General features: G+C 41.0%; 1 protein-coding gene across 2 annotated transcripts; it reads left to right on the top strand.

The window, feature by feature from the left end:
- Window positions 1–21869: 21869 nt before the first annotated feature.
- On the top strand, window positions 21870–27310 carry LOC148126256 (endogenous retrovirus group PABLB member 1 Env polyprotein-like). 2 transcript variants are annotated; one of them, XM_087930531.1, is made up of 2 exons: window positions 21870–22253; window positions 25498–27310. In XM_087930531.1, exon 2 carries the CDS (start codon window positions 25626–25628, stop codon window positions 27066–27068), a length of 1443 nt encoding a protein of 480 aa, XP_087786657.1. In that variant the 5' UTR covers window positions 21870–22253; window positions 25498–25625; the 3' UTR covers window positions 27069–27310. The 2 variants fall into 2 exon arrangements, with proteins under 2 accessions (XP_087786657.1, XP_087786656.1); XM_087930530.1 differs by having other exon boundaries at window positions 25495–27310.
- The last annotated feature ends 265 nt before the right edge of the window (window positions 27311–27575 follow it).

Raw genomic sequence — 27575 nt, 5'->3', positions numbered from 1 at the left:
GGCATTCAACAAAGTAGATCACAATCCACTTCTTGGTAAGCTAGAAAAAAAGTGGGATAGATAGCATCACCACCAGATAAATTCATAACTGGCTGACAAACCGTACTCAATGAGTAGTCCTTAATGGGTCTATGTGTCAGATCTGTGTATCTGCCATTCTTCAATGGAAGAAGGGAGGTGGGGTGAAGTTTGTACAAGTAATCCTTTTTGATGTTACCTGAATATATTAAATCTTATATTGATTCTGTATAACTTGCACATGATATACAACTGGAGGACTGGAGTCAGATGTCCAGAAACTTATCATCTCTTGAAGAGATAACAAGATGAGAAGGGACCATAAAAATTCCAGCTCTGGAAGATACCCCTGGGAACTCTTCTAAGATATGTTCCCAGAGAAGGGGTGGGGGGAATTAACATGTGGTTCTTTGTTTGACTAAATCCACATCTAAATAAGGGGAGGAATTCTAACTCCCTTTATCTATTACTGTATGCCTGGAAACATCTTAGACTCTGACTAGTGCTGGGATTCACTCCCTTTCAATAAAGGATTCCTTTTGTAATATCCAGCTTTCAGAAGTTCATTCTTTTTGGTTGAAGGGAAAAACTCCAGTGCTTACACTATGTCTACATGGAGAGAAGTAAGCAGTGGGGTGCCAAAAGGTTTTGTCTTAGGCTAAGTACCCTTCAATATCTTAAATGACTTAGATGAGGGAACAGAAGGGGAACTTGCCAAATGTTCAGATGATACTGTTGTAATGACAAGGCAGTCGATTTGTCTGATCATGAACAACTGAATCATGATCTTTATTGGAGTATAGTCTTGCATTTATATACATTTTTAGTTATCTTCCATCATTGGTTAACTTTGGTTACTGCTTAACTTTCGTTACTGTTCAGCACAGTAATCCATACAATTAATTATCTCTAGTTAAAGTCTAACATATGTCTACTTCCCCTCTCTAATTCTCCTTTATCCATAGATTAGTGAGTTTGTTTGCCTGAGTTGTATTTGCTTGGAAACATTCTTTATCTGAGGTTTGCCATCTGAGATTGGAACATTCCTGCAATTACAACTCTACATAATCTTGTTTTTTTATTTTAAATGGAGGATTCAAAGATTTATGAATGTATCGCAGTTGAAGAGGATTAAGAGAGGGGGAAGCAGGACAAAACAATGCGAATAAATTTGGAATACATTGAATAAAACAACAGGTTGCAATTAGTACAATAATAATAATTATAGCATAAAAGAAAAACTGTCTGAGCCAAGACCAATCAGGGAGCCAATTGGTTAGCCACTCAAAAGGTGAGTAATGAGCATGGATATTATTTTGAATGTATGATTGTAAATTGGCAAGCTCATCCTCAATAGTTTTATTCAAAGAATGAAAATGCACAGCACATCCACGGCGTCCAACTAACGTACAGAACCCTCCCTGACCAGCTAAAAGATAGTCTATGGCAAAACGCTGCTGTAAAACATCTTGATTTAAGTCTTCTATTTCATGCTGCAAATCACGAATAATAGCAGCGGTAGCATTGATGGATTTTTCAAGTCTGCAGGTGAGACCAAGAATAGATTGTCTATTTTCTTGAGCAATTATGCCAGGATAAGAGCCTAGAGTAAGGACTCCTGTAACGGGCCCTGCCAATGCATGGCCAAATGTAGAACCAGAAGACAATTGTGTGTCAGTAATGACTTCATCATTACATGTAGGCCCCAGAGAGGAACGCCGCTGTCGAGTTGATGGGAGCGTACCTATTTGAACAGGTAGAGTAAAATAACCTATAGTTGCACATTGATAATTCTGAGGATGAACATTAGTGGCATATTTATCAAAAAAGAACAACATATTAGGATCCTTAAACTGCCAACCAGCGCATATTGATCCTGTATTAGATTAATCAGAGGCATTAAAAATAGGAAAATTGTCAGGATACATATCAGGAGCTATATTAATTCCATGCAAAGAAGAATTAAAGGTACCTGACAACCAATAGTAGTCAGAACAATAACTATAATTCCCTAGGTTTTTTAATATGTGCTGAGCAGCATCATAATCAGACCAATTATGAAGCTAAGTGTGTTTAGCGTGACAACAGAAACACAGACCCCTTGTAAATTGACTTAACTTTCAAGTAACGCCAACGGACAGAATTCAATTGCATAGGGGGTGTAGAAAATAGCCAGGAGTGTGAAATAGATTGTAGTTGTGAGGCAATCAATGTAGAAGACATGATCAAGTTAGGGGTAAAAGAAATTTGACCAAATGCCATTTGGGGGCTCATAGTATAAAGTAATATTTGTGCCATGGGTCATAAACATATATTGGGCATGATGAACCCACAAATTAGGGTTAAGATGAACCAGAGAAGTGTCATTTTGAGCAGAAACACAAGAAAATACAAAATAAAATGGTAACAGAGTTAGCAGTAATTGTCCTGTCTCACCTGTGGCCACGAGGTGAGAGTCCAAATGTCCAAAGGAAAATATACAAACAGAAAAGACCAGGAACAACAGAGTTAACTTTCCTTTAACTGAACTCGTCGTTGGCAGTTTTCCCAGAACCTGTCAGCCAATTATGATAACGAGCAGCAGTATAAATCAGAGATGAATTCCAAACAGGATAAATTGTCCAACTGCAAACGCAAATCAACAAGTTGATCCGAACAGGGCTTCAGAGCTAACACGCCTCCTTATATTTCCTGAAGGGGCGTGTCAGTCTCTTACTCAGTCCCTACTTCGACATCTCCTTCCAGTTTGTGCTTGACGTTTCTGCTTACGTTTGTTCCTTGCGTCAAACCAAAATTCTTCATTATTTTCACTAAAGAAGAAAGCCAATTCTTTTTCCATCCATTGTGTGAAGTCTCTTTCCTTTAAGATAGTATTATTTAATGTCCATCTAGATCTTTTTTGTCCTTTCCATTTAATTGTCATTGGGTTATGGTCTGCCCATGTACTTGTTTCAATATTTATTTCTTGAATATTAGATATTAATTCTGTTGAGATCCAAATCATATCTATTCTGGACCACGATAAATGTCTATTTGAATAAAAAGTATATTGTTGAATTTTAGCATTTCTTTCTTTCTCTCCATATATCTTTTAAGTTTAATTCATCTATCATTTTGAAAAAGGATTTAGGGAGAGTCTTTCTATTTTGTCTTGATGCTATTGCTGTGTAGTCCAATTTATTATCTACAATTCCATTAAAATCTCCCATCATAACTATGTTAACATAGTCCAATCCCATTGCTTTCATATGTAATTTTTTATAAAATTCTTGTTTATCATTTGGGGCATAAATTGCAACCAGGAGTGTTTTTGTATTGTTATCCACTATTTCAACCATTAATACTCTTCTGTCTTCATCAGTATAAATCAGTTTTGCTGGAATAGTTTCTTTAATGTACAAGACCACTCCTCTTTTCTTACAGTGAGTCAGAGAAGTAAAAATTTTCCCTATTTTTGGTTGTACCAATAATTGTTGGTGTTGTTTTTTAATGTGTACTTCTTGTAAGCAAATTATGTCAAGTTTTGACTTCTCTAATTTGTGAAAAAAATTTCTTCTTTTGGTAGCTGAGTTCAGTACATTTATATTCATAGAAATCAATTTTTTTCCTCCATGATTTTGTATTTAGGTCTAACAGCTCTTGTAGATCTTACTTCACGTTGTTCTTTGGTCTCCACTTGTCCACCTGCTGCACCTTCTTCTTTTCCCATCCCCCTTTGGTCCTCTTGAGGTTCAGTTGAGATGATCTCTTTTTCTGTCTCTATTTCTCTTCTTTCGATAAATTCATTGTAGAATACTTCTGCTTTCTCAATTGAGTCAATTCTGTATCTCTGTTCTTGCCTTGTAAACATTAATCCTTCTGGAATCAGCCATCTGTAATTCACCTCTTTTTTCAATAACATTTTAGTCAGGAATTGATATTCTCTTCTCATCTCTCTCACTTTTCTGGGTACTTGTTTTAAGACCACAATCTCTTTGTCTTTATATTTCAACGCCTTCTCTCTTGCCACTTGTAATATTTGTGTTTTAATAGTTTTTTTAGTAAATCTGACATGGACCTCTCTTGGTAGATTGTTCCTCATCACATATCTTGTGAAGACTCGGTATATCTCATCTACTCCATCCATCATCTTTTCCTCTGTTATTCCCAAAGCTCCAGCCAGGATTTCTATCATTACTGCAGCCAAATTTTGTCCTTTTTTCTTCCTCTATATTTTGAAATCTAAGACAGAATTCTGACCTGTCCATTGAAGTGGGAGCACTTCAATATCCCACTTTTATCTTGTTCAACCATTGTTAATCTGCTATCAATATTTCCAATTGTCTCCATTTTTTGAAGTCTCTCATCGTATTTCACCATTATTTGTTGAATATTTTCAATTTTTTCATCAGTCTTCCCAATTCTTTGTTCAATACTCTCCGTTCTTTGTTCAATACTCATTTTAAGTTCTTGAATTCCTTGCATAATCGTCGTTAAATCCACTTGTGCTTCATCTTGCTTCGCCATTGTTAAAAGTCGTCCTCCAGCTGATGGGGAGGCAGGAGCAGAGGTTGAAATGCCAGAAGGTAAAATTTTCTTACTCATTTGGGTAGCTCAGGGTCTTCAAGCTCTTTTAATCCAGTTAGTAGAGTGGCCAATTATAATCCAATTAGAAAAAGGGAAAACGTAAGAAAAAGCCAATAAAAAATAAAAAGCCCAAAATTAAAAAGAAAAGAAAATTAAAAAGAAAAAAGAGGAGGTTCTTCAGGTTCTTCTAGACCTTAATCCTATTGTGGGATAGTCAGTAATGATTCAAGAATAAAAATTAAAAATAGAGAGAAAAAAAATAAAACCTAATAATATTAAAAAATAATAACAAAAAAAAGAAAAAGAGGTTCTTCAGGTTCTTTATACCTTAATCCAATTGAAAGGTCTCAAAAAATAAAATATAGCCATAGAAGTAAATCAAAAATAAGAATGGAAAAGGCAAAAGTCCCAGTAAGAAAAAGAAAAGGATATTCTGAGGCTTTCCCTTTAAAAAATAAAATAAAATAAAATAAAAAATAAATATACAAATATTACAAGATACTGTGGGATTGAAGAGGAGGGATAAAACAGCTAAGAGAAAATAAAAAAAAGAGCACACTGCATTTTATTTAATTATCCAAGGCTCTTATTATGGCTTCTCCACAAGTTTCAAAGCCAAACTTCAAATGTTCAATTGATAGTAGAAGTCCCAAAGAACACCTGTAAAAACATTCTCCAGTGTTCTTCCCTCTATCTTATCAAGCTCCAGTATCCTTGAGAGAGAATTTTTCACAGTCCTCTCAGCTTCAAATAAAGTATTTTCAAGCCTCTAGTTGGCAGTGTTACAAAATTTCTTTAATCCACTCCCCCTTCTTTCCCAGTAAAAGCCTAATAAAAAAAAAAGTATATATATACATGTATATATATATATTTAAAAATTTTACTAAAGGGAGCCTCTATTCTAAAAAAAAAATAATCAAAAAGGAGAAAAAAGAATAGGTAAATATAAGAGAAAAAACCAATCTAGTTACAATTACTAAATCGCAGTAGAAGTTCGGTAAAAAAAAGTAAAAGTAAAAAGGCAAACCTCACTTTGACATTTCTCTTTAAAAAATTGCCGCTAAATCAATTTTGTCAAGTTTTGTCAAAAATCTTACAGATTTCTTCTCTTTCTAGAGTGTCCTTAAGTCCCAAATATTAAAAAAAAAAAGTTCTCACCAGCCGATACACTTTCTCTTTCTGTCTCTTCCTTCCGGAGCTGTTCCAGCTTCAGCAGCTTAATGGCTGCCTCTCCGCTGATGGTAAAAGGGCTTCTCTTGGATCAACCAGGGACTTTGCGATGTCCCTGGGATCAACAGAATGCACTCCTTGCTATCACTGTCTCTACGGGACGGTTTAGGTCCGTTGGGACCAACCAGGGGCAAAGATATCAGCTGCGATCTCGGAGCCCCGAGATTGCAGCTGTATTGCAGCGACGAAGCTCTGCCTTCCTTGGCTATGGCAGTGGATAGCTTTTTTAAGAAGTAGGCACATATTCCATCCGGTCCAATAGATATAGATGGTTTTAGATTGCGATGAGAAATAACTTACTGAGAGAAGTTTACATTAGATTTACAAAGAAAGCCATTAAAAATAATACTATTTTAAAGGAAAAAGACTTCACACAGTGGATGGAGAAATAATTGGCTTTTTTCTTTAGTGAAAATAAAAAAGAAGATACTTCAATGCAGAATGTTTGGGATACAATGAAGGCATATGAGAGAGGATTAATAATAGACTATACAAAGAAAAAGAACATTAGGAAGAGGCAAACTATTAAAGCTCTAGAAGATGATCACAAAAAACTGGAAAAAGAATTACAGAAAATGCCACAGAAAAAGATATTAAATTTAAAATGGACATAATTAAACATAAAATGGGTCAGATAGAGAAAGAAGAACTGGCACAAAAAATTAGAAGTGCTAAACAGAACTATTTTGAAGATGCAAATAGGCCAGGTAGATGGTTAGCATATAAACTGAGAAAGGAGAAAGAATCAAGGAAAATATTACAGTTAATAGATGATCAAGGCCAAATGTGCTATGGTAATAAGGAGAAAAAGGCAATTATCCGAGACTTTTATGGACAACTATATAAACAGGAGGATTTTGATGAGGAAAAAATTAAACAGTATTTACAAAATGCTAACCTAGCTAAGATACCTGAAGAGACTGAAAAAATGTTAGAAAGTACTATAACAATGATGGAACTAACTGAAGCATTCAACAGACAGAATAATGGAAAAGCACCAGGTCCAGATAGACTTCCGGCAGAATTTTATAAAACATTACAAGAATCATTGAGTATTCCACTGCTAGAAGTCATGAACGAAGTTATGTTAAATAAGAAAATACCTAAAACATGGTCAGAAGCTTATATTACACTTATTCCAAAAGAAGGGGCCGATCCATTACAAATCAAGAACTATAGACCTATTTCCTTATTGAATGCAGACTATAAAATCTTTGCCTCAATTTTGGCAGAAAGGCTCAAAAAATACTTAAACAATTTTATTCATCCTGATCAGAATGGATTCTTACCAAAGAGACAAATTAAAGACAACGTGAGGGTAATTTTGGACATTTTGGAATATTATGAGGCGCATCCTGAAAAACAAATGGCTTTGATATTCTTAGATGCCCAAAAGGCATTTGATAATGTGAACTGGAGATTTATGTTATTACTATTGGAACAGATGGGCTTTGCTAGAAAATTTATTCAAGCAATAGAAGCCATATACTATAAGCAAATGGCAAAAGTAATGATAGAGGGAGAATTTACAGACTCTATTAACATAAGAAAAGGCACAAGACAAGGATGCCCATTATCACCTTTGCTATTTGTACTGACTTTGGAAGTGTTGAATAGAAATATTAGAGAGGACCAAAATATAAAAGGAATGAAAGTCAAAAAAGAGGAATTTAAATTGCAAGCCTTTGCGGATGACTTGGTTTTCATTCTGGAAAATCCTCTAGAGACAGCCTTAAAACTATTGGAAAAGATAGAGACATATGGTGAGATGGCTGGTTTGAAAATAAATAAAGATAAAACAAAGATTCTGACAAAGAACATGTTATTAAAACAAAGAGAAGAACTGGCAGACTTATTGAAAATCCAAGTTACGAACAAGGTTAAATATTTGGGGATACATCTGACGTCAAGATGTACCACATTGAAAGAGAATAACTATATTAAACTCAAACAGCAGATAGCATCTGATCTGAAGAAATGGGAAAAAACCTTCAATTGTCATTGATAGGTAGAATTTCAACAATCAAGATGAATATTTTACCCAGAATTTTATATTTGTTCCAAACAATACCAATTAGGCTTGGCAAAGATTATTTTGAAGAATTAAATAAAATTGTGTTGAAGTATATATGGCAAGGTAAGAAAGCGAGAATAAAATCAAAACTTTTACAAGATGCTAGAATTAGAGGAGGATTTGGCCTTCCTAATTGGGAGTTGTATTACCAAGCTGCAAATTTAATGTGGGCCAAAGAATGGATAACATTAAGAAAGACTAGATTGTTGACATTAGAAGGACATGATTTACTACTGGGCTGGCATGCTTTTCTGTGGTATAAGGAAACTAAATCGCAGGGCTATTTTAGAAGGCATTATATACGGGAGTCTTTATGGTTGAATTGGGAGAAAATTAAGAGACAATGTTATTTGAAAATCCCAGTTTGGTTATCAACTATTGAAGCCTTTTCTTATCCTATAACATATAAGAAGGAACAAACAGTTAGATATGGGGAAATATTGGATGAAAAGAGTGAACTTAAAACGATGCAAAACCTAGAAGAACAAGGTATAAAGATGAACTGGTTTTCATATGCGCAAATACACTCAAGGTATCTTAAAGATTCTAAAGCAGAGGGATTTTATGATAAATTGACTGACTTAGATAGGATTTTGACAGGTACTGATGAAAAAGTGATCAAAAAATTATATAGTTATTTGTTGGAAATTAAACTAGAGGTTAAAGAAACGATGATTGCTTGGGGGAAGAATTTTGGATATGGGATTGATTTAGAGAAATGGCAAAAATTGTGGTCTCAAAATTATAAAATGACAATGTCAATAGCATATAAAGAAAATTTGTATAAGATGTTTTACAGGTGGCATTTTCCCCTGACAAGAATAGCAAGAATGTTCAAGAATAAATCTGAAAAGTGCTGGAAATGTCATCAGATACCTGGCTCATATTACCATATGTGGTGGACTTGTGAGGACGCTAGAAAATATTAGACTAGAATTCGCATATGGTTGGAAAAAATGACAAAGAAATATATAGATTTGAAACCAGAGATTTTTTTATTGGGAATCTTACCTGATACATATAATAAAAATTTGAAGTATTTGATTGTAAATGTATTAACAGCGGCTAGGATTGTATTTGCTAAAAATTGGAAGAGTGAGAAAATACCATCAGAGGAAGAAATTATTAAGAAAATATTGGAATGTGCTGAAATGAGTAGATTGACATTTGAAATTAGAGAACAAGAAGATAAACAATTCTATGAAGTTTGGGACCTTTTCTATCAATGGCTAGATAATAAAATATAATAATAGAACATTTAGAAATTTAGGATACAATGAATATATACTTCTTTTTTTTTCGTTTTCTTTGATACTATTTTTATAAAATTTTATTAAGATAGACTTGGTATGACTTGATGATTCGTTGTAAAATAAATTAAGTAAATTATAGTTATCTCGTTAAAGTATGAATTAACAAAATTATAGTCAAATGATTGTTTAATAATGATACCAGGCTATATAATTATTGATTGATAATATGAGCTATTATGTAATATAACTACAATGGAGACTACAAAATGGATGTACAAAAAAAAGTGGTAAACCAACCGATACACTGTCTGTAAATTTATGAAGGAGGATGATGTTTTTATGTTTTATGTTTTATGTGTTTTTGTTCGTGGTTAAAATTAATAAAACTTTTTTTCAAAAAAAAAAAAAACCAAGATTCTTTGGTTTGATCTACATCCAAGGGCTCTGGCACGTTCTCCTGATTATCTGCCGACCCAGGTGTAACTAATGAGAAAGGTCCGGGAGAGGATGAGGATTCCGAAACTTCCAGCAAAGCAGGTTCAAACCCCAATGCCCTATCTTCCTTTTCCTCCTGACTTCCATTTGTGTCACTCAACAAGGCAGGCTCAAACCTTAATGCCAGATCTTCCTCATCACTCGAGCCTATGTCTTCTGACAGAACAGGTTCAAACCTAGTCACAACACTATCCCTCACCTCAGGGCCCTTCCCTAGAGTCTGATGATCCGGATGCGGTTTTAATGGAAACCGTTCATGGAATCTCCGGATAAGGTCCGGGGTGTGAACCGTGGAAGCATCCTCCCAGGAAAGAGCCTCTGATCCATTCTCCAGCCTCCCGACGAAGTACTGAAATCGTCCTTTCAGCCAGTGAGAATCCTGAATGCTGACCACCATATCATGAACAGCAGAATCATCACTGGGTACAGATGGAGAAACCTTACCAGCGGAAGAATGGAGAGTACACGATGGGGTTTCAGGAACCAGAAGGGAACGGTGGAAGACAGGATGAATGCGCATGGAGCACGGTAGGGTGAGCCGATAAGCAACGGGATTGATGACCGCCTCGATAGGGAAGGGACCAATGAAGCGATGATCCAACTTCTTTTTTTTTTTTGAACAAATTTTATTGATTTTCCAAAACAATACACAGACAAACAAAACATAAAATATAATGACATAGGAATTTTTTTTTTCTTAAAAAGCCAATACAACAACTTATTTAAAGACAGAATTATTCCAAGTTATCACATTTCCAAACAAGCACAATTTGATATATATATTTACCTTATCTGTTCATCTTCATATCTTATCCCAAACTTCTCTTTATTACTCCCTTTCCTTCTATTTATTCAAGTTATATCTCTTTAACTTTAGATTGTATACATTTTTTATATCCATCTGTCTTATACATTTTCATTATTCTCTTCCAATAAAAAAAACAAACAAACAAGACATAAAACATAAAAACATAAACATCTTTTCTGAAAGTTGCTTGATCCCGGGTTAAAACTCATCATACAGACACCTCTTCAAAAATCACGTTCCTTTTATATATCATTCCATATTATTACCGTTTTCCATTTTCTATATAGCTTCTTCCTTTTTTTAACTCTCTTAATTTTATTCTACTCATCTCAGTTCAAGTCATAATACTTAACATTCTTTGTCTGTTCTCAACTATCCATTCATTTTTTCTCTTTAAACAAAACCTCTCCTGTACACTAATTAGAGTATGACGCCTTTAACTCTTTCCCCTAACCTGATAATACTTAATATCACACATAACTTGTATTGGGATTCTGTTTAGCACATCCTAAAGTCACACAATATATAAAGAGAAAAAGAAAAATTTTAATCGTACCTATTAATACTTATTTATATATTTATATCTTGAACATTTTATTCTATAAATGCCTATAATAACACAATCTTATGTACCTTACAGAATCCCTTTTTCAATTAAATTTACCCATTGTCTATAAATAAATTTTGTTTCTTCAAATCTTGCTTCCCATCATTGAGACTTCTCACCCCCTCCTTTCTCCCTTGCTTCTTCTTTTCCTTACCCTGTTCACCCCTTTGTCTTTCCACCTCCCTTTCCTTCTTGTGCTTTCCCCCTTCCTGTTGTTTCCTTATCTTATATCCACCCTTCAACTCATTTTTATCTTTTTGGTTGTTTTTTAAGTTTTAGAATCCCTTTTTCCTTTTCCTCTTCCTCCTTCTTCTCCCCCAATAGGGTCACATGTTCATCAAAAATGGTTCCTTCTTTGTCCCAATTATCCTGCTGCACAATCAATTCTCCATAGGAATGCACCACCATTTCTAGAGATTGAAAAAGAATGTCCAAGGTATCTTTCCAGTCTTGTTCTTCCTTTTTATATTTTAGATATTCAGTTTTAAATTCATCCAAAAGTGGTGCCATTATGAAGAGGAAAATTTTTTCCAAAACAACCACCCGAGTGTTTTTAAACAAAGAAAAAAAGTTTCCCAAAAGATGCAAAGTCACCAAACAATCCAGATAAACTATTTCATTTAGCACTTTTTCCCTTCTTCCATTTCTTTTTCTGGGGTTGCTATTAAATCACAAAATTCCAATTATAATATGTCTTTTGAAGTCTTATTAATGTTCAAATGGCTCTTTAAAATTCTAGGCAGTCTGCTCCTTATTCTCAATTTCAATTTTTTTTCCTCTCCCTTCCCACTCACAGCAGAAGAAAAAATTTTCTTTAAATATTTAGAAATCCATATCCCTTTGGCATTAGCACAGTCTTTAGCATTTAGCATACCTTCAGTGCGGGTTTCCGATTTCTCTCAAAGCTGTTCTGTTTGGAAGGAGAGTGAAAAGAAAAAAAGTTTTCCCTTTGATATCCATTCGCTGCTTACTCAGTCTGGGAACAATGTGTCTTTAGTAGGTGTTAAATACCAGGATACTTTCACTGTTCCTTTGTCCCGGTCAGCAAAATCAGTTTCATTTCTTCACAAACCCCTCCAGCACATTTCTTTCCCTGGCTGGGCTCTTCTAAATGGCGGCCATAAAAGATCACCGTTCAGTTGCCGTCGGAGAGGGAGTTTTAGCCGGCTAGGGAAGAGAGATGCGATCTCTCTCGTCCCTGCCAGAACCCCCCAGTCTTCACCACCTTCTACAAAGGTGGCTTAGCCCCGAAGCCAAATGGCTCGAGGCACTCAGGCAGTGAACACAGGCAGAAACCGTGCAGAGCCACGGAATCCTGCCTGCACTGAAGAACCACAAGCCGGAAGTGTCGCGATGATCCAACTTCTTAACCGGACGATCAACCCGGAGATGCTTCGTGGACAACCACACCCTGTCCCCCACAGCCAGCGGAGGCGTCGCCCGACGCGAACGATCTGCGAACCTTTTATACTCTGCCTTAGCCCATTCCAATTGTTGGGAAATCAATTGGTGCATGGAATGTAGTTCAGATAAAAAGTCTCGTGTTTCTGGAACCCGGGAATCCAAGCTCGACAAGGGGAAAAACCTCGGATGGTAACCCACATTTGCGTAAAAAGGCATCATGTGCGTAGAGGTGTGCTGAGAATTGTTAAAGGCAAACTCCGCCAAGGGGAGATAGGTCACCCAATCGTTCTGTCGATGGTTGACAAAACATCTGAGGTATTGGGCGAGGATGCCAATTACTTTCTCAGTCCCACCATCGGTCTCCGGATGGTGCACCGACGCCAAACATACTTGCACCTGTAATGCAGTCATTAGGCTCTTCCAGAATTGAGCAGTAAACTGGACACCGCAATCCGAAACTTCCCTGTCTGGTAGGCCATGCAAATGGAATACATGTTGCAGAAATAGTTGGGCTGTAACACGAGCCGATGGTAACTTCCGACAGGGGATAAAGTGGGCCATCTTGGTTAGCATATCAACCACCACAAATACTGTCATATAACCCGACGAAGAGGGCAAATGTGTTAAAAAGTCCATGGAGATTGCACCCCAGGGTCGGTTTGGAGTCGGTAGTGGTTGAAGGAGACCAGGAAGCGCACCCAATGCGGCTTTTGCTTGTCGACACGGTACACAGGAGGCGACATAAGCGAAGACATCTTGCCAGACTCGAGGTCACCAAAAAGTCCTTGTGACCAGATGAAGGGTTTTAAAGAACCCAAAATGGCCCGCAGCTGGGTTGTCATGACATTGGGTCATGATGAGGGCTCTAAGTGTTCTGGTGGGCACGTACAATTGGCCCCAATGCCATAGTAAACCCTCCTCCAGAGTCCATGGGGAGTCAGATCCAATTTCCCTCATTCTTTGCTGCGACCAATCATCTAAGCGCTGCGCCTCTTGTACCCGAGCCCTTAAATCCACCGGTTCCTGGATAATGGCCAAAGATTCCGGTGGCAGTATCGTACGTGGAGGAAGGGGCTCCTCAGGACAAAGATACTCCAGTTTACGGATAGAGCATCTGCTCTCTGATTTTGACCACTGGGAATGTAAGGGACCGAAAAGTTGAACCTAGCAAAGAATAATGACCACTGGATCTGTCGTTGGTTCAACTTCCTAGCAGTGGTCAAGTGCTCCAGATTACGGTGATCCGCCCGAACCTCCACCTTATGCCGAGCCCCCTCAAGGTGATGTCGCCAGGTCTCAAACGCAGCCTTGATGGCCAGCAACTCTTTTTTCCAGATTGTATAATTGCGCTCGGAAGTAGTAAGTTTCCATGAATAATATGCGCATGGAAAAAGAGGTGCGCCATCTGCTGGGGCTCGTAACAACACCGCCCCAATGGCCACGTTGGATGCATCCGTCTCTACCACAAACGGGCGATGGGGATCAGGATGCGTCAAGATCGGTTCTGCAATAAAGTCTTTCTTGATAGCCTCAAAGGCCTGTTGCTGCGGGGGTCCCCACTGGAACGGGACCTTCTTGCGAAGGAGCTGGGTGATGGGATCCGTCAGCTTGGCAAAACCCGGGATGAATTATCTGTAATACTTAGCGAACCCCAAGAGACGTTGCACATCTTTCACTCGATGAGGGGGTTCCCAACTACACAAAGCCTCTACTTTCCATGGGTCCATGGCAATGCCTTCGGGAGAGATGATATGCCCCAAGAACTCTATGGAAGTCTGGAAAAAGAGGCATTTGTCCAGTTTTGCATAGAGTTTATGCTCCTGAAGACATTGTAATACCTGGCGGACTTGGCGAAGGTGGCTTTCCCTGGAATTAGAATAGATTGAAATGTCATCTAGGTACACCACCACGAACCAATCAAGCATGTCCCCTAATATATCGTTCATCAAATGCTGGAAGACTGCAAGGTCGTTGGTTAACCCAAACAGCATCACGGTATATTCAAAGTGGCCATATTGAGTACCAAACGCCGTCTTCCATTCATCTCCTTTGCGCATACGCACCAGGTTGTAGGCCCCTCGAAGATCGAGCTTGGTGAAAATAGTGGCCTCAACCGCTCCATCAGCTCTGGAATGAGTGGCAAAGGATAACTATTCTTCACCGTAATAGCATTGGCTGTAGGTTGGCTGTATTCACAACACAAACATAAATCTCCCGTCTTCTTTTTTACAAAAAGGACAGGAGTGGAAAGAGGAGACGACGATGGCCGGATAAACCCCCGGGCCAAGCTCTTGTCCAAGAAATCGCGAAGAGCAGCCAATTCGGGCTCAGACATAGAATACAGACGACCCTTGGGTAGCGGAGCATTGGGCAGTAGGTCCACAGGACAGTCATAGGGCTGATGCAGGGGTAACCGATCCGCCTCCTTCTCACTAAAAACATCTGAAAAGTCAGATAGTTCAGGTGGTACAGAGACGGCGGGGGCAGCGATGTCTTGACCAGCACAGGTGTGTCGTAGATTTTCCACACACTGGAGACTCGGGAACAAAATGGCCTTGCCCGAGGATCGTGCAACCATAACCAAGCCATTCTGAGAACCAAGGGGAGATGGAGGTCCGATGTGATGTAAAAACTAATCGCCTCCTTATGGTCCCCAATGACCAGGTGTACCGGCTGAGTAGCAAAACAAATAGGCCCAGCCCGCAGTTCCCGCCCAGCAATTGTTTCCACCTTAATGGGAGGCTCCACTGCAACCAAGGGAATGTCAAAATGTGTTGCAAAAGCCCGGTCCATAAAATTGGTCATAGCCCCCGAATCCACTAACGCAACTGCAGGAATCCCCTCCGACCGGGACTGCAAGAAAACCCACGTGTCCAAAAGCAAATGTCGGGGAGGACCAGAGTTCACCTCCGCTACTTCAGGCGGTTGTTTGATATGTGCCCGACCTAGGGTTTCCCCGAGGCCAGGCCTGCCCCGTTTCCCGACTGTACAATATTAGATTCGGGCACTGGCTTTCGTGCCCCCCGTCGTTTACCAGGACAGGAACTTGCAAAATGTCCAGACCCCCCACAATACAGACACAAGCCCCCCTGGAATCTCCGTGTGTGTTCTTGTGCCGTCAAATGAGGGCAGACCGCACCCAACTCCATCGGTTCCTCGGTCCTTGCCACGGCACTGTGGGAGACATGGGGCGTTGGTTGCACAGGATGCTGCTGCGTCCTTGAAAGGGAGGGCTGCTCCGGAGGTGAGCGTCTAGTTTTGTGCCGTTGAAGCTGGGTGTCAATGCGCAAACATTGCACCACCAGAGCACCCAGGGTTAGAGCCAGCTCCACATGCACCAACTCGTCTTGTATTTCCTCTGCCAGACCATCGTGGAAAGCGTCCATTTGGGCTGCCTCATTCCATGCAGAGTCCATGCAGAGCAAACAAAACTCTGAAATGAACTGCTGCAATGGGCGTTTCCCCTGGCGAAGTTCCTTTAAGTGTCTGGCGGCGGTCTGAGCTTTTATGGGGTCCTCATACATTGAGCATAGATGGTGCCAAAAGCCCTGATAGTCTATTAGTAAGGGACTATTTTGCACCATTAACGGAGTGGCCCACCTAGCAGCCGAACCCGACAAAAGACTGATAACAAACCCCACCCAAGCCTGGTCATCAGGGAAATCTTCTGGCTGAAGAGACATTAAATAATTGACACTGCCCCATAAAAGCCAGGAACATTTCAGGCTGTCCAGAGAATTTATCCAGCACAGCTACTGGGCATTTCCTACGGGGGGGGCAGGAGGAGCAGCAGGGGCTTGCATCAGCGTAAGATGGTTAACCAGCTGGGTGACTTGTTGCTGCAAAACCTGGTTATCTTGCAACGGTTGAGATATCTGCTGCTGCTGCTGCTCTAGCTGTTTTTGCTCCATTTTAGTCAGAAAATGGAATTAAGGGTTCGGATCAAAAATGTTCTGTCTCACCTGTGGCCACGAGGTGAGAGTCCAAATGTCCAAAGGAAAATATACAAACAGAAAAGACCAGGAACAACAGAGTTAACTTTCCTTTAACTGAATTTGTTGTTGGCAGTTTTCCCAGAAGCTGTCAGCCAATTATGATAACGAGCAGCACTATGAATCAGAGATGAATTCCAAACAGGATAAATTGTCCAACTGCAAACGCAAATCAACAAGTTGATCCGAACAAGGCTTCAGAGCTAACACGCCTCCTTATATTTCCTGAAGGGGCATGTCAGTCTCTTACTCAGTCCCTGATTCGACATCTCCTTCCAGTTTGTGCTTGCCGTTTCTGCTTACGTCTGTTCCTTGCATCAAACCAAGATTCTTCGGTTTGATCTACATCAGGCTTGTCCAACCCGCGGCCCACGGGCCGCATGCGGCCCAGGTCGCCTCGTAATGCGGCCCAGTGCCCACCCCAACCATCGTGCTACAGCCAGCGAGAAGGAGGAGGAGAGGCAGGCGCAAGGCGGGGCGAGGCGAGGCGAGCGCCAGGCCAAGCAGCAAGAGAAAAGGCGGGCGCCGTCAGAGCACCACCTCCTGCTGTTACCGCCGCCGCTTCTGCCCCTGCCACCACTGCTGCTTCTGCCCCCGACGCCACTGCTTCTGCCCCCGACACCACCCCTGCCGCTTCTGCCCGCCGCCACCCCTGCCTTCTGCCCCGCCGCTTCTGCCCCATGCCGCCACCGCTTCTTCTCCGCCACCGCTGCTGCTTCTGCCCCGCCACCGCTGCCCCGCGGCAGAAAAGCGGCGGCGTGGCAGCGCAGTGAGCTAAAGCGAGGGGGCGAGGTGGTGGCGGGGCAGAAACGGCGGCGGCAAAAGCAGCAGCGGTGGCGGGGAAGAAGCAGCGGCGGGGAAGAAGCGGTGGGGCAGCGGCGGCGGGCAGAAGCAGCAGCGGTGGTGGAGGAAGAAGCGGTGGCGGGGGCAGAAGCAGCAGCGGCGGCAGGGGCAGAAGCGGTGGCAGCGGCGGGGGCAGAAGCCTTTCCCGCCGCTGCTTCTGCCCCGCCGCTGCTGCTGCTGCTTCTGCCTTCCAGTCCTGCCTCATCCAGCCGGGCTATTTGCAGGAGGAGAGGTAGGCGTGAGGCAGGCGAGCTTCCCCAATATTTGGCCGGAAAATAAACTGTGATAAAAAAACTGTGATAGAAAAACCGTGATAAAAAATAAATAATTTTTAATAAATAATAAATAATAAAAACATCTCACTAATTTTATTTCCAAATAAATTTAATATGTTAACTATGTTTTCTATGGTTTTTGGGGATGATCGGGTATGGTTACTGTTATTTTATTTTATGTGTGGCCCAAACCAAATTTTCATCTTCTAATGTGGCCCAGGGAAGGTGAAAGGTTGGACACCCCTGATCTACATCCAAGGGCTCTGGCACGTTCTCCTGATTATCTACCGACACAGGTGTAACTAATGAGGAAGGTCCGGGAGAGGATGAGGATTCCGAAACTTCCAGCAAAGCAGGTTCAAACCCCAATGCCCTATCTTCCTTTTCCTCCTGACTCCCATTTGTGTCACTCAACAAGGCAGGCTCAAACCTTAATGCCAGATCTTCCTCATCACTCGAGCCTATGTCTTCTGACAGAGCAGGTTCAAACCTCCTAGTCACAACAAGTAATAATAGCAAAAACAGCAGCAACAAGATTTTCAGGAGTCTGAAGTAATGGGGCCTGCTGCAGTTGTTGTTGAGCTTGATATGTAGTAGATTTAACCTGGCCCCAAGTGATGGGTTGCGGGCGCGTCGACCTTGGAAGACGGACTTCCGTGTTGAGATGAAGATTGAAATCCAGAATCGGGTTGTGAAGGCCCTGATGCCATGCCATGATACAGACGAACACAGCGTGCTGGAACCCCCACTGCTTGTCGAGTAGAAGGATCTTCATGGCGGTGTAACCACGACCCCAGATGATCAGCGGTGTAGGGCCTTTCCAGGTTGGATCTGGAGCTTGGCGATACTTTACCAAAGGCCTTGCTAAAGATTCAGTAGTTCAAAAGCGCAAATTAACAGGTGAGTCTGCAAGAGAATCTAAAAAGGTTAAATAATTCCAAGTATATAATGCTACAGCAATGAGATTTTGAATCTTTCGCAGATGGTAAGGGCCAGACTCAGTTTCTAATTGTTTCTGAAGCAATGCCTTAAAAGTACGATGAGCTCACTCAACTATAGCTTGGCCCTGAGAGTTGTAAGAAATTCTGTGCACTAAAGTAACATTCCATTTCTGACAAAAGGCTTGAAATTCCTTACTAATATAAGCGGGGCCATTGTCAGTTTTAAACTGAGAAGGCTGACCCATTACAGCAAAAGTGGATAGGCTATGAGAAATAACATCTGAAGTACATTCATGTTTTGAAGCAGTAACCCAAAGGTAGTGTGAATGAGTGTCAATAGGCGTATGAAGATAACAGTATGGCTTAAAGGTTGAAAATTGAGTTAGATCCATTTGCCAAATTTGATTAGCTTGGATTCCTCGTGGGTTGACACCTACTGGAAAGGGAACTGCCAGTTGCTGACAAGCTGGACAAGCACGGACAATATCCTGGGCTTGAGATAATGAAATTTTAAATTGCTTTGCAAGCGATTTGACATTTTGATGAAAATAAGAATGACTAGCAACAGGATCAGCAAACAAAGACGCAACATCCTTTAAGGATTCATCTGCCTTCCGATTTCCTTCAGTCAAGGCATTAGTAAAGGGAGTATGACTTCGAATGTGTTCTACATACAAAGAATACAAGCGAGTTTCCAAACTATTTTTTAAAGATAAAAACAAGGATAACAAATTCTTATCCAAAGAGAGAGCACAATAAGAAAAGGGAAGAGATTGCATAGCTAAATACACATATTGAGTATCAATGATCAAGTTAATAGGTTGGTCATTGAACAATCATAAAGCCAAAATCACAGCAGCCAGCTCAGCACGTTAAGCTGAAGTCTGCGTGGCAGTAAATTTAGAATACCATTTTTGTTGAATCTGCCACACAACCACACCCCTTGTAAGTGATCCATCGGTAAAGACTGTAAGAGCTTTAGAAATAGGATTTCACACAACAATGGAAGAAAAGGCCGGATTTAAAGTAGTAGTAACCACTATTCTAGGATCCTTGGGTAAAGAATATAACAAGTTTCCCACACATTGAGAAAAGGCGATCTGATATGATTCTGAAATCATCATCAAATGCTCATGTTCAACTTTTGTACGAGTGAAAGCTATGCTAATGAGATCCTGTCCTGTAAGAAGTAAGGCTCGTTTACGACCTTTAATAATCAAATCCTCTAATGCTGATTGATAACCTAGTAGCTGACAAATTAATCCATTCATGAATGTTGACCACTTGCAGGGACGCATTAGAATAAAGACATCCCGTGGGTAAGGGTGTAGTGGGAAGAATACTAAGCAAAGTCCTATTGTTAAGGATGTTATCCTGTCCACATATCAATGCTTAAACTTATTCAATATTTCTTGAAGTCATGTTCTTTGAGGATCAGTTAATACAACTAGATCTCCTGGTGATTGTGCTCCCTTCAAAGACTGAAATAAGGACAACATATCACCAGTTGTAATGTAGAAGAATGGGCATGCCCAATTAATAATGCCAAGTAATTTTTGCCATTGTACTAATGTATATGATTTCTGTACTTGTAATTCAGGAAGAATTGGAATGGAGGAATTGTGCAACATTCTAGGTTTCCCATTTTTCTTTTTTATAACAAAAACAGGAGTATTCCAAGGACTAGTAGAAGGTTCTATATGACCAGCAGCCAATTGTTCTTGAACCAATTGTTGTAAAACAGTGAGTTTTTCCCTTGATAATGGCCATTGTTCCACCCAAACCGGCATAGAACAGAGCCATTTAACAGGAAGAGCCATCATCAAAAATCAAATGGGCATTAAGAAGAGAAAGGATATCACGGCTCCAAATATTAGTATGAATATCTAGAATGTATGGTTGTAGGAAAAAGGACTTACCAGCAGATGTTGTAACATTAATTTCTTGAACACTCTGCCAAGCAGCTGTAGGACCTCCTATTCCCCACAATGAAGAAACTGTCATTTTTGGCCACTACTGGCCACTGTGTGGGAATAAAACTTTGACTTGGGTATTGGGTAATGATTAATCTAAGACCTTATACATACGTGCTTGCTCAAAGGTCACTGAGACAGTGCAAGGAAATTAAAAACAAACACTAGAAACAATCAAGCAGCTCAGACAACCGTAAACAAGTCTGTACTATATCTAATTATTGTAATCCACAATGTGACTCTACTTGCTATGCTTACCATGTACTAAAATCTCAATAAAAGAGAGCACTGGAATTTGCTCTGGGCTCTCATCCCGAGAACACTTGCTTGTGTCTCATCTTTTCCATGAGAGACCACCACAAGTGGTGACCCTGACGTGATCCACGGCAGGTGGTACGTGTCCGGACCTCTGTGTTTCATCGCCTGGAATAGGTAAAGTACGTACTTAACTATTGCTGGACAATAGGATTTTTCAGGAAACATGGGGGGGGAAACTTTCTCAGCCACAGGAACGTCATGTTAGTGAGCTGCTGAAGTTAGTCAGGACAAATTTCTTTATCTTTAAATCATCCGGAGGGGAGCATATAGTTCTTTCAAAAGGTAATGTGAAAAAGCTGCTGCAAGAGATCTGGCAGCAATGCCCCTAGTACTCAGACAAGGGCTCTTTAAAGTTAGACACATGGAGGAGAATTGGAACTATCCTTCATGAGGAACCACGGTCAACAGCTGAAATTTTGACATATTGGAAGGTGGTTATGACTGCTTTAGAGACCCAGCAACAACCTCTTTTAAAACCTTTAGTAGAACCTCCTCCTTATAAAGGAGTTGTGTTGTACCCTCCGACTCCAAAACTGGAGTGTGTTTTCTCACCCCCAACAGCGCCTACGCCTGTGGAGGAGAAACCCCAGCCACAAATGGGAAAAGTTCAAGCAATGATGCATCAGGCTTTTAATGAGGGGAAATTAGAGCCTGATGAGATTCCCCAGATGAATTTGTTTCCAGTTAATAGGCAAGTGGATGCTCAAGGCAACATGCAGGCAGAATGGGTTCCGATTCCGTTGGCAGTACTTAGGGAAATCAAGAAAGCCGCTAAAGATTATGGTATTCAAAGTCCTTTTACAAAGGGTCTTCTGACAAGTTTGGCTACTTCACGCATGATTCCTAATGACTGCAAAGATTGAATGAGAATGATATTGAGCTCTACTCAGTATGTGGTTTTTGATTCAGAGTACCAAAGGGAAGCTAGGGGACGGAATTCGGGGTGGCTGTATACGCCAGACCAAATCTATGGGGCAGGCTTGTTTGAATCCACTGCTGATCAAGCTACTAATTTGCCTGATCATGCACTTCCCGTGGTTATGGCGGCTGTCCTTGGGGCGTTATCCCGCATCCAGGATGTGGGAACCCCGGCACGGTCTTTTTCTCAAATTAAGCAAACAGCATCTGAGTCTTATAACGATTTTGTGGAAAGACTACAATTGGCTATTACCCGGCAAATCTCCAATGAGGAAGCGGCAAAGGAACTTTTGCTGAGATTGGCAGTCGAAAATGCAAATGCTGACTGCAAGCGTATCTTACAGCCTTTGGTGGCTAGAGGTGAGGTTACTCTGGCTGATCTGTTAAAGGCATGTGCAGTGGTGGGTTCTCAGGCTTACAACATGGAGACTTTGGCTATGGCATTACAAAGAGGGATGAAACCTACGGGGAACTGTTTTAATTGTGGGAAGCCTGGCCATTTTAAAGCCCAGTGCCGAGCCCCTGGGGGGGGAATGGCGTTTAACAAAAACAAAAATAAGGACATCCGCCCGAAGTCGGTCTGTCCGAAATGCAAAAAAGGGTTTCATTGGGCAAACCAATGTCGCTCTGATCAGAACCAAAATTCAGGAAACTAAATTTGGGGCGTGCAGCTAGCCCCGCTCTCAAGGCTGTTACAAAAGGCATCGCCTACAACTACCAGGAGTGCAGGTTTGGGTTTAAAAACGTTGCACTCGATTGATGTGACTTTTCCTAATCAAGTGTACATTGAGGACACTCATTTGCATGGACCACTACCAGAAAAAACAGTGGGGTTGGTACTTCCCAGGTCTTCTGCATCAAAAAAGGGGTTCTTTGTTATTCCAGGGGTTATTGATCAAGATTATAAAGGGGTTATTAAGGTACAATTGTACACTGATACTCCTGCATCATTAATGGCCGGTGAATCTATTGCCCAATTATTATTGCTTCCATACATTCCTATGAATCCTTTAATTGGGATCCCACGAACTGGCGGTTTTGGGTCCACTGAAATGGCCAGTTCTCCAGTTGCTGCAGAATTGCTAGCTCTGACAAAAGAGTTGACTACAGACCAACCTAAAATGACAATTGAAATTCAGGGAAAATCATTTTCTGGCCTTATAGATTCCGGAGCAGATGTCTCTGTGATACGCCAAAAGGAATGGCCAAATGAATGGGCGCTTGAATGGCCAATGAATGGCTGTTTGTGGCGTAGGTGGTATGCAGTTTGCAAGAAGTAGTGTACATTGGTTGATGGCATTGCATAGAACAACTGGCGAGACCGCAAGGATTCAACCTCTTGTGTTGCCCCTGCACATAAACTTATGGGGTAGAGATTTGCTGTCACAAAAATTGTTATTGGATAATGGAAAAGTTACAACTGTTAACCTCTCAGCCAGTTTGGATTGACCAATGGCCACTTCCACAGGAAAAACTTGTAGCTTTACATCAATTGGTAGCTGAGCAGCTACAATTAGGCCACGTTGAGCCAACTTCTAGTCCGTATAACACTCCGGTGTTTGTTATCAAAAAGAAAAATGGAAAATGGAGATTTTTACATGATTTGAGAGCTGTCAATGCCATCCTTCAACCAATGGGAGCGTTACAATGTGGCTTGCCTAACCCTAACCTGATCCCGCGCAATTGGGATCTAGTTGTAGTAGATTTGCAGGATTGCTTCTTTTCTATCCCTTTGCATGCAGATGACAAGCAATTATTTGCCTTTACCGTACCTGAGTTGAATAACAATGCACCTACCTTTCATTACCAATGGAAGGTTTTGCCACAAGGAATGCTAAACAGTCCAACGATGTGCCAGTCATATGTTTGAACGACTCTGGCTCCATTCAGAACCTCCCATCCTGGGTGGAAGGTTTACCATTACATGGATGATATTTTAATTGCAGCTCCTGGCCCACTGGGAACGGTTAAGGCAGTGTTACCTTGCCTTAAAGAGGTATTATTGCAATTTGGACTTCATATTGCTCCAGAAAAAATTCAAAGTCAAACGCCATATACGCCTACTTAGGGCATAAGGTCCTTGCAACCTATGCTCATCCAGTCATTCCGGAAATCAAAATTGAGGAAAAAATTTCTCTAGTAAAATTACAACAAATACTAGGAACAATTAACTGGGTTAGACCCTACCTGGGGTTAACTACAGCGGTGCTCCAGCCCTTGTTCTTGGCCCTAAAGGGCTCCGTGAGACCGGATTCTGCTATAACCTTATCAGCAGAACAAAGGGAGGTACTGGCACACATAAATGTGGCTTTAATGCAGCGTTGGGTTGATCGATGCATTCCTGATACTCCATTTGCTTTGGCAATTTTACAAACTCCAGCCTTGCCTACGGCAGCTTTATTTCAATTACATGAAACACAGGTTTATATCATTGAATGGTTACATTTGCAGAACACTCCCAGAAAAACAGTTTCTACTATGGCTATGCTTTATAGTGAGTTAATCATCAAAGGCCGGAATCATAGTATACATTTATATGGCATAGATCTAGTTCAGTTATTTTTACCTATCTCCCTCACTTTGTGGGAAACTTGGTATAGTCAATCCATTGAATTGCAAATTGCTCTTGAAAATTAGCCAGGGAAGATTTCTTGCCATACCCCCAGTGACCCCCATTTCCAGTTGCTTAGAAACGTATCTGTAAATTTTAATTCAGTTATTGCTAAGCAGCCAATTGAGGGCATGACCGTTTATGTGGACGGTGGTAAGACCTACGGTGCTTGTGCATGGAGACAGGAAGGGGTATGGAAAACAAAGATTACCCCTCCTCAGCAATCAGCACAAAGGGCTGAATTAGCTGCTGCTATTTTGGCCTTACAGGAATTTGCACAAGAACTGCTAAATCTAATTGTGGATTCTCTTTACGTTTATCAATTGATACTTAACATTGAATTTGCTTATCTTTCCCCATCTGTTGATGCTAATCTTATGAGTTTGTTTTTAGCCCTGCAAAGCTGTCTTCATTCTTGCACACATTCTTTGCATATTGCACATATTCGCAGCCACCAGCCACATCCCGGGGAGCTGCAGGAAGGGAATGATGTGGCCGACACGGCCGTCTCGGCCATGTCCTGCCTCTTGCTTTCCCCTGTTACTCCGTGGGACTCACATAGCTATTTTCATCAGAATGCCAAAGCTCTTTGTAAACAATTTGGTCTCACTGCTGCAGAAACTGCAGCTATTATTCAGCAATGTCCTAGTTGCAGTGCCCAATCCAGTGCTCTTCCTCAAGGAGTAAATCCTCGGGGAACAGCTGCTTGTCAACTATGGCAGATGGATGTCACACAACACCCTCCTTTCAAACCATGGCACCATCTGCATGTCACTGTTGATACCTATTCAGGATTCATTATGGCAACACCTCAACGAGGAGAGGCTACAAAACATGTAATCAACCATTGTCTCCGTACCTTCACACATGTGGGGCCACTAATGGAAATAAAAAACGATAATGGCCCTGCTTACATCAGCACCACCTTTGCGGAATTTTGTCATCGATGGTCAATTATACATAAATTTGGCATTCCCTACAACTCCACTGGTCAGGCCATTGTGGAATGAGCTAATCAGACACTCAAACAAGCACTCCTTCATATAAAAACAAAAATGGGGGAAGTGGATGGATATGGTTTGCCTTACATACAAAACATTCTTAATATTACCTTATACACTTTAAATTTTTTAAACATGACAGGATCCCCTGCTGCTACGGCAGCCAGTAGGCATTTTGCTTCCTCCCCTTCTGCAGGTACGCCAAGACCGAAAGTTCGGTATAGGAGACTGCCAGATCCAATGTGGAAAGGACCTGTCCCGCTGATAACTTGGGACCGAGGATACACTGCCGTTGAAGATGAGGGGACAGTCGTTTGGGTTCCTGCTCACTGTGTGCGTCCTTATCATCAGCCAAAGGGGCAAGGGGGTGGATTTGGGGGAATGGAAAAGAAACACGTTGATCCAGGACATGGAGAAGCTAGCAAACCTTCATAATAAAACTGATTGTTGGGTATGTATGCACATGCCAACTCACAAAACATCAGGGCTTCCAATGGTTGCAGTACCTCTGGCCGAAGGCGACTGGTATAGGGGACAATGCTATGGTTGTTCAGGGACGTGGTCTAGCAGTTGGACTACAAGTAACATAAATACCTTACACCTTGGAAGCCGGATCCAAGAAGTGGCGGGTATCTGCTGGACCCACAATGAAACGGTAGAGAATATGACTTACTTGGGAACATATCCATTTTGTAACAAAACAATTGTTATTGGCAATGGAAGTCGGGTTTATCCGGATGACATGAAAACTAAAAATCTTACTTACTTTGTACATAACATTTCTAAATTTGATATCACATCTTTGATCAATGAAAATGGGTGTCCATACATTCCTGCCACATGCTGTCCCACCATGGAAGAAAACCAGCTGCCTAAATGTGCAAATGGGAATAACGCACCATCGTCCACTCATTTGGCTATGTTAATGGAGTCCTTTGCAAAACTAATCTATGCTGAGCCAAATAAGGTTGGTCATCTCCTGGGAGCAAATCTATGGTTGCTGTGTGGACAGATGGCCTATGATCACATGCCAGCACGATGGAAAGGGGTCTGCACCTTTGGGAAAGTAATCCCATCTCATGTCATTTTAAAATCTTTGGGGACTGCTCATATCCGCAATGCGCGTTCTGCAACGGAAGTAAACTCTGTTTTGACCCATGACTACTGGACAAGGGGAGTTATTCCCCCTTTAGGAGTCATGATGAACTATAGAGATTTACATCATTTAAACAATTGGACAGTTACTATGTTTAATGACACCATTAAAACGCTAAAGCTGCTTGAAGAAGAGCAAGGCAAAATTCTTGACTTTGTCCTGCAAACCAGATATGCAGTGGACACTATTTTGGCTGCGCAAGGGGGAGTTTGCGCTGTGGTTCATACGCATTGTTGCATGTATATCTCTGATTATTCTCCAAACATTACAGCTACTATACAGCATATGGAACGAACCTTGAAGGAGAATCCATTACAATCGGAGGGTGAGGGACTGGATGTGTGGTCTGCACTTTGGTCCTGGTTGCCAGATGGTTCATGGATTTGTCACCTAATTGTTGGAGTGATATTGCTTATTATATTTTCTCTTTGCGTATGCTGTTGTATCCGATGTCTCCCTGGACTTTTAGGAATGTGTCGGGTGAAGCCTACGGAAGGAGAACTGCTGTTGCAGATGGCGAAAAGCTACCGAGGCATCCACGATCATCAAAAAACTAAAACGGGAGATGTGGGAATAAAACTTTGACTTGGGTATTGGGTAATGATTAATCTAAGACTTTATACATACATGCTTGCTTAAAGGTCACTGAGATAGTGCAAGGAAATTAAAAACAAACACTAGAGACAAGCAGCTCAGAAAACTGTAAACAAGTCTGTACTATATCTAAGTATTGTAATCCACAATGTGACTCTACTTGCTATGCTTACCATGTACTAAAATCTCAATAAAAGAGAGCACTGGAATTTGCTCTGGGCTCTCATCCCGAGAACACTCGCTTGTGTCTCATCTTTTCCATGAGAGACCACCACACCACTGTAAAGAGGAGATGACAGTAACATTGGCTCCAGTATCCAATAACCCTTGAAATGGTTGTTTATTAAGGAAGAGCGTTAACAAAGGACAAGAGGAGTTTAGCTGATGAAGTAAGCCTACAGATAAAGAAGTTGATCCAAATCCTGCATCCCCACGATTACCTATACCAGGAGATGGATTTTCATATGGAAGAAGAAGCAATTGAGCAACAGAAGAATT

Source organism: Pseudonaja textilis, chromosome 3 (assembly GCF_049901715.1).
Source record: "Pseudonaja textilis isolate UNSWEBS1 chromosome 3, rPseTex1.2, whole genome shotgun sequence".
Taxonomy (NCBI): Eukaryota; Metazoa; Chordata; class Lepidosauria; order Squamata; family Elapidae; genus Pseudonaja; species Pseudonaja textilis.
This window is presented reverse-complemented; position numbering and strand designations above follow the sequence as displayed.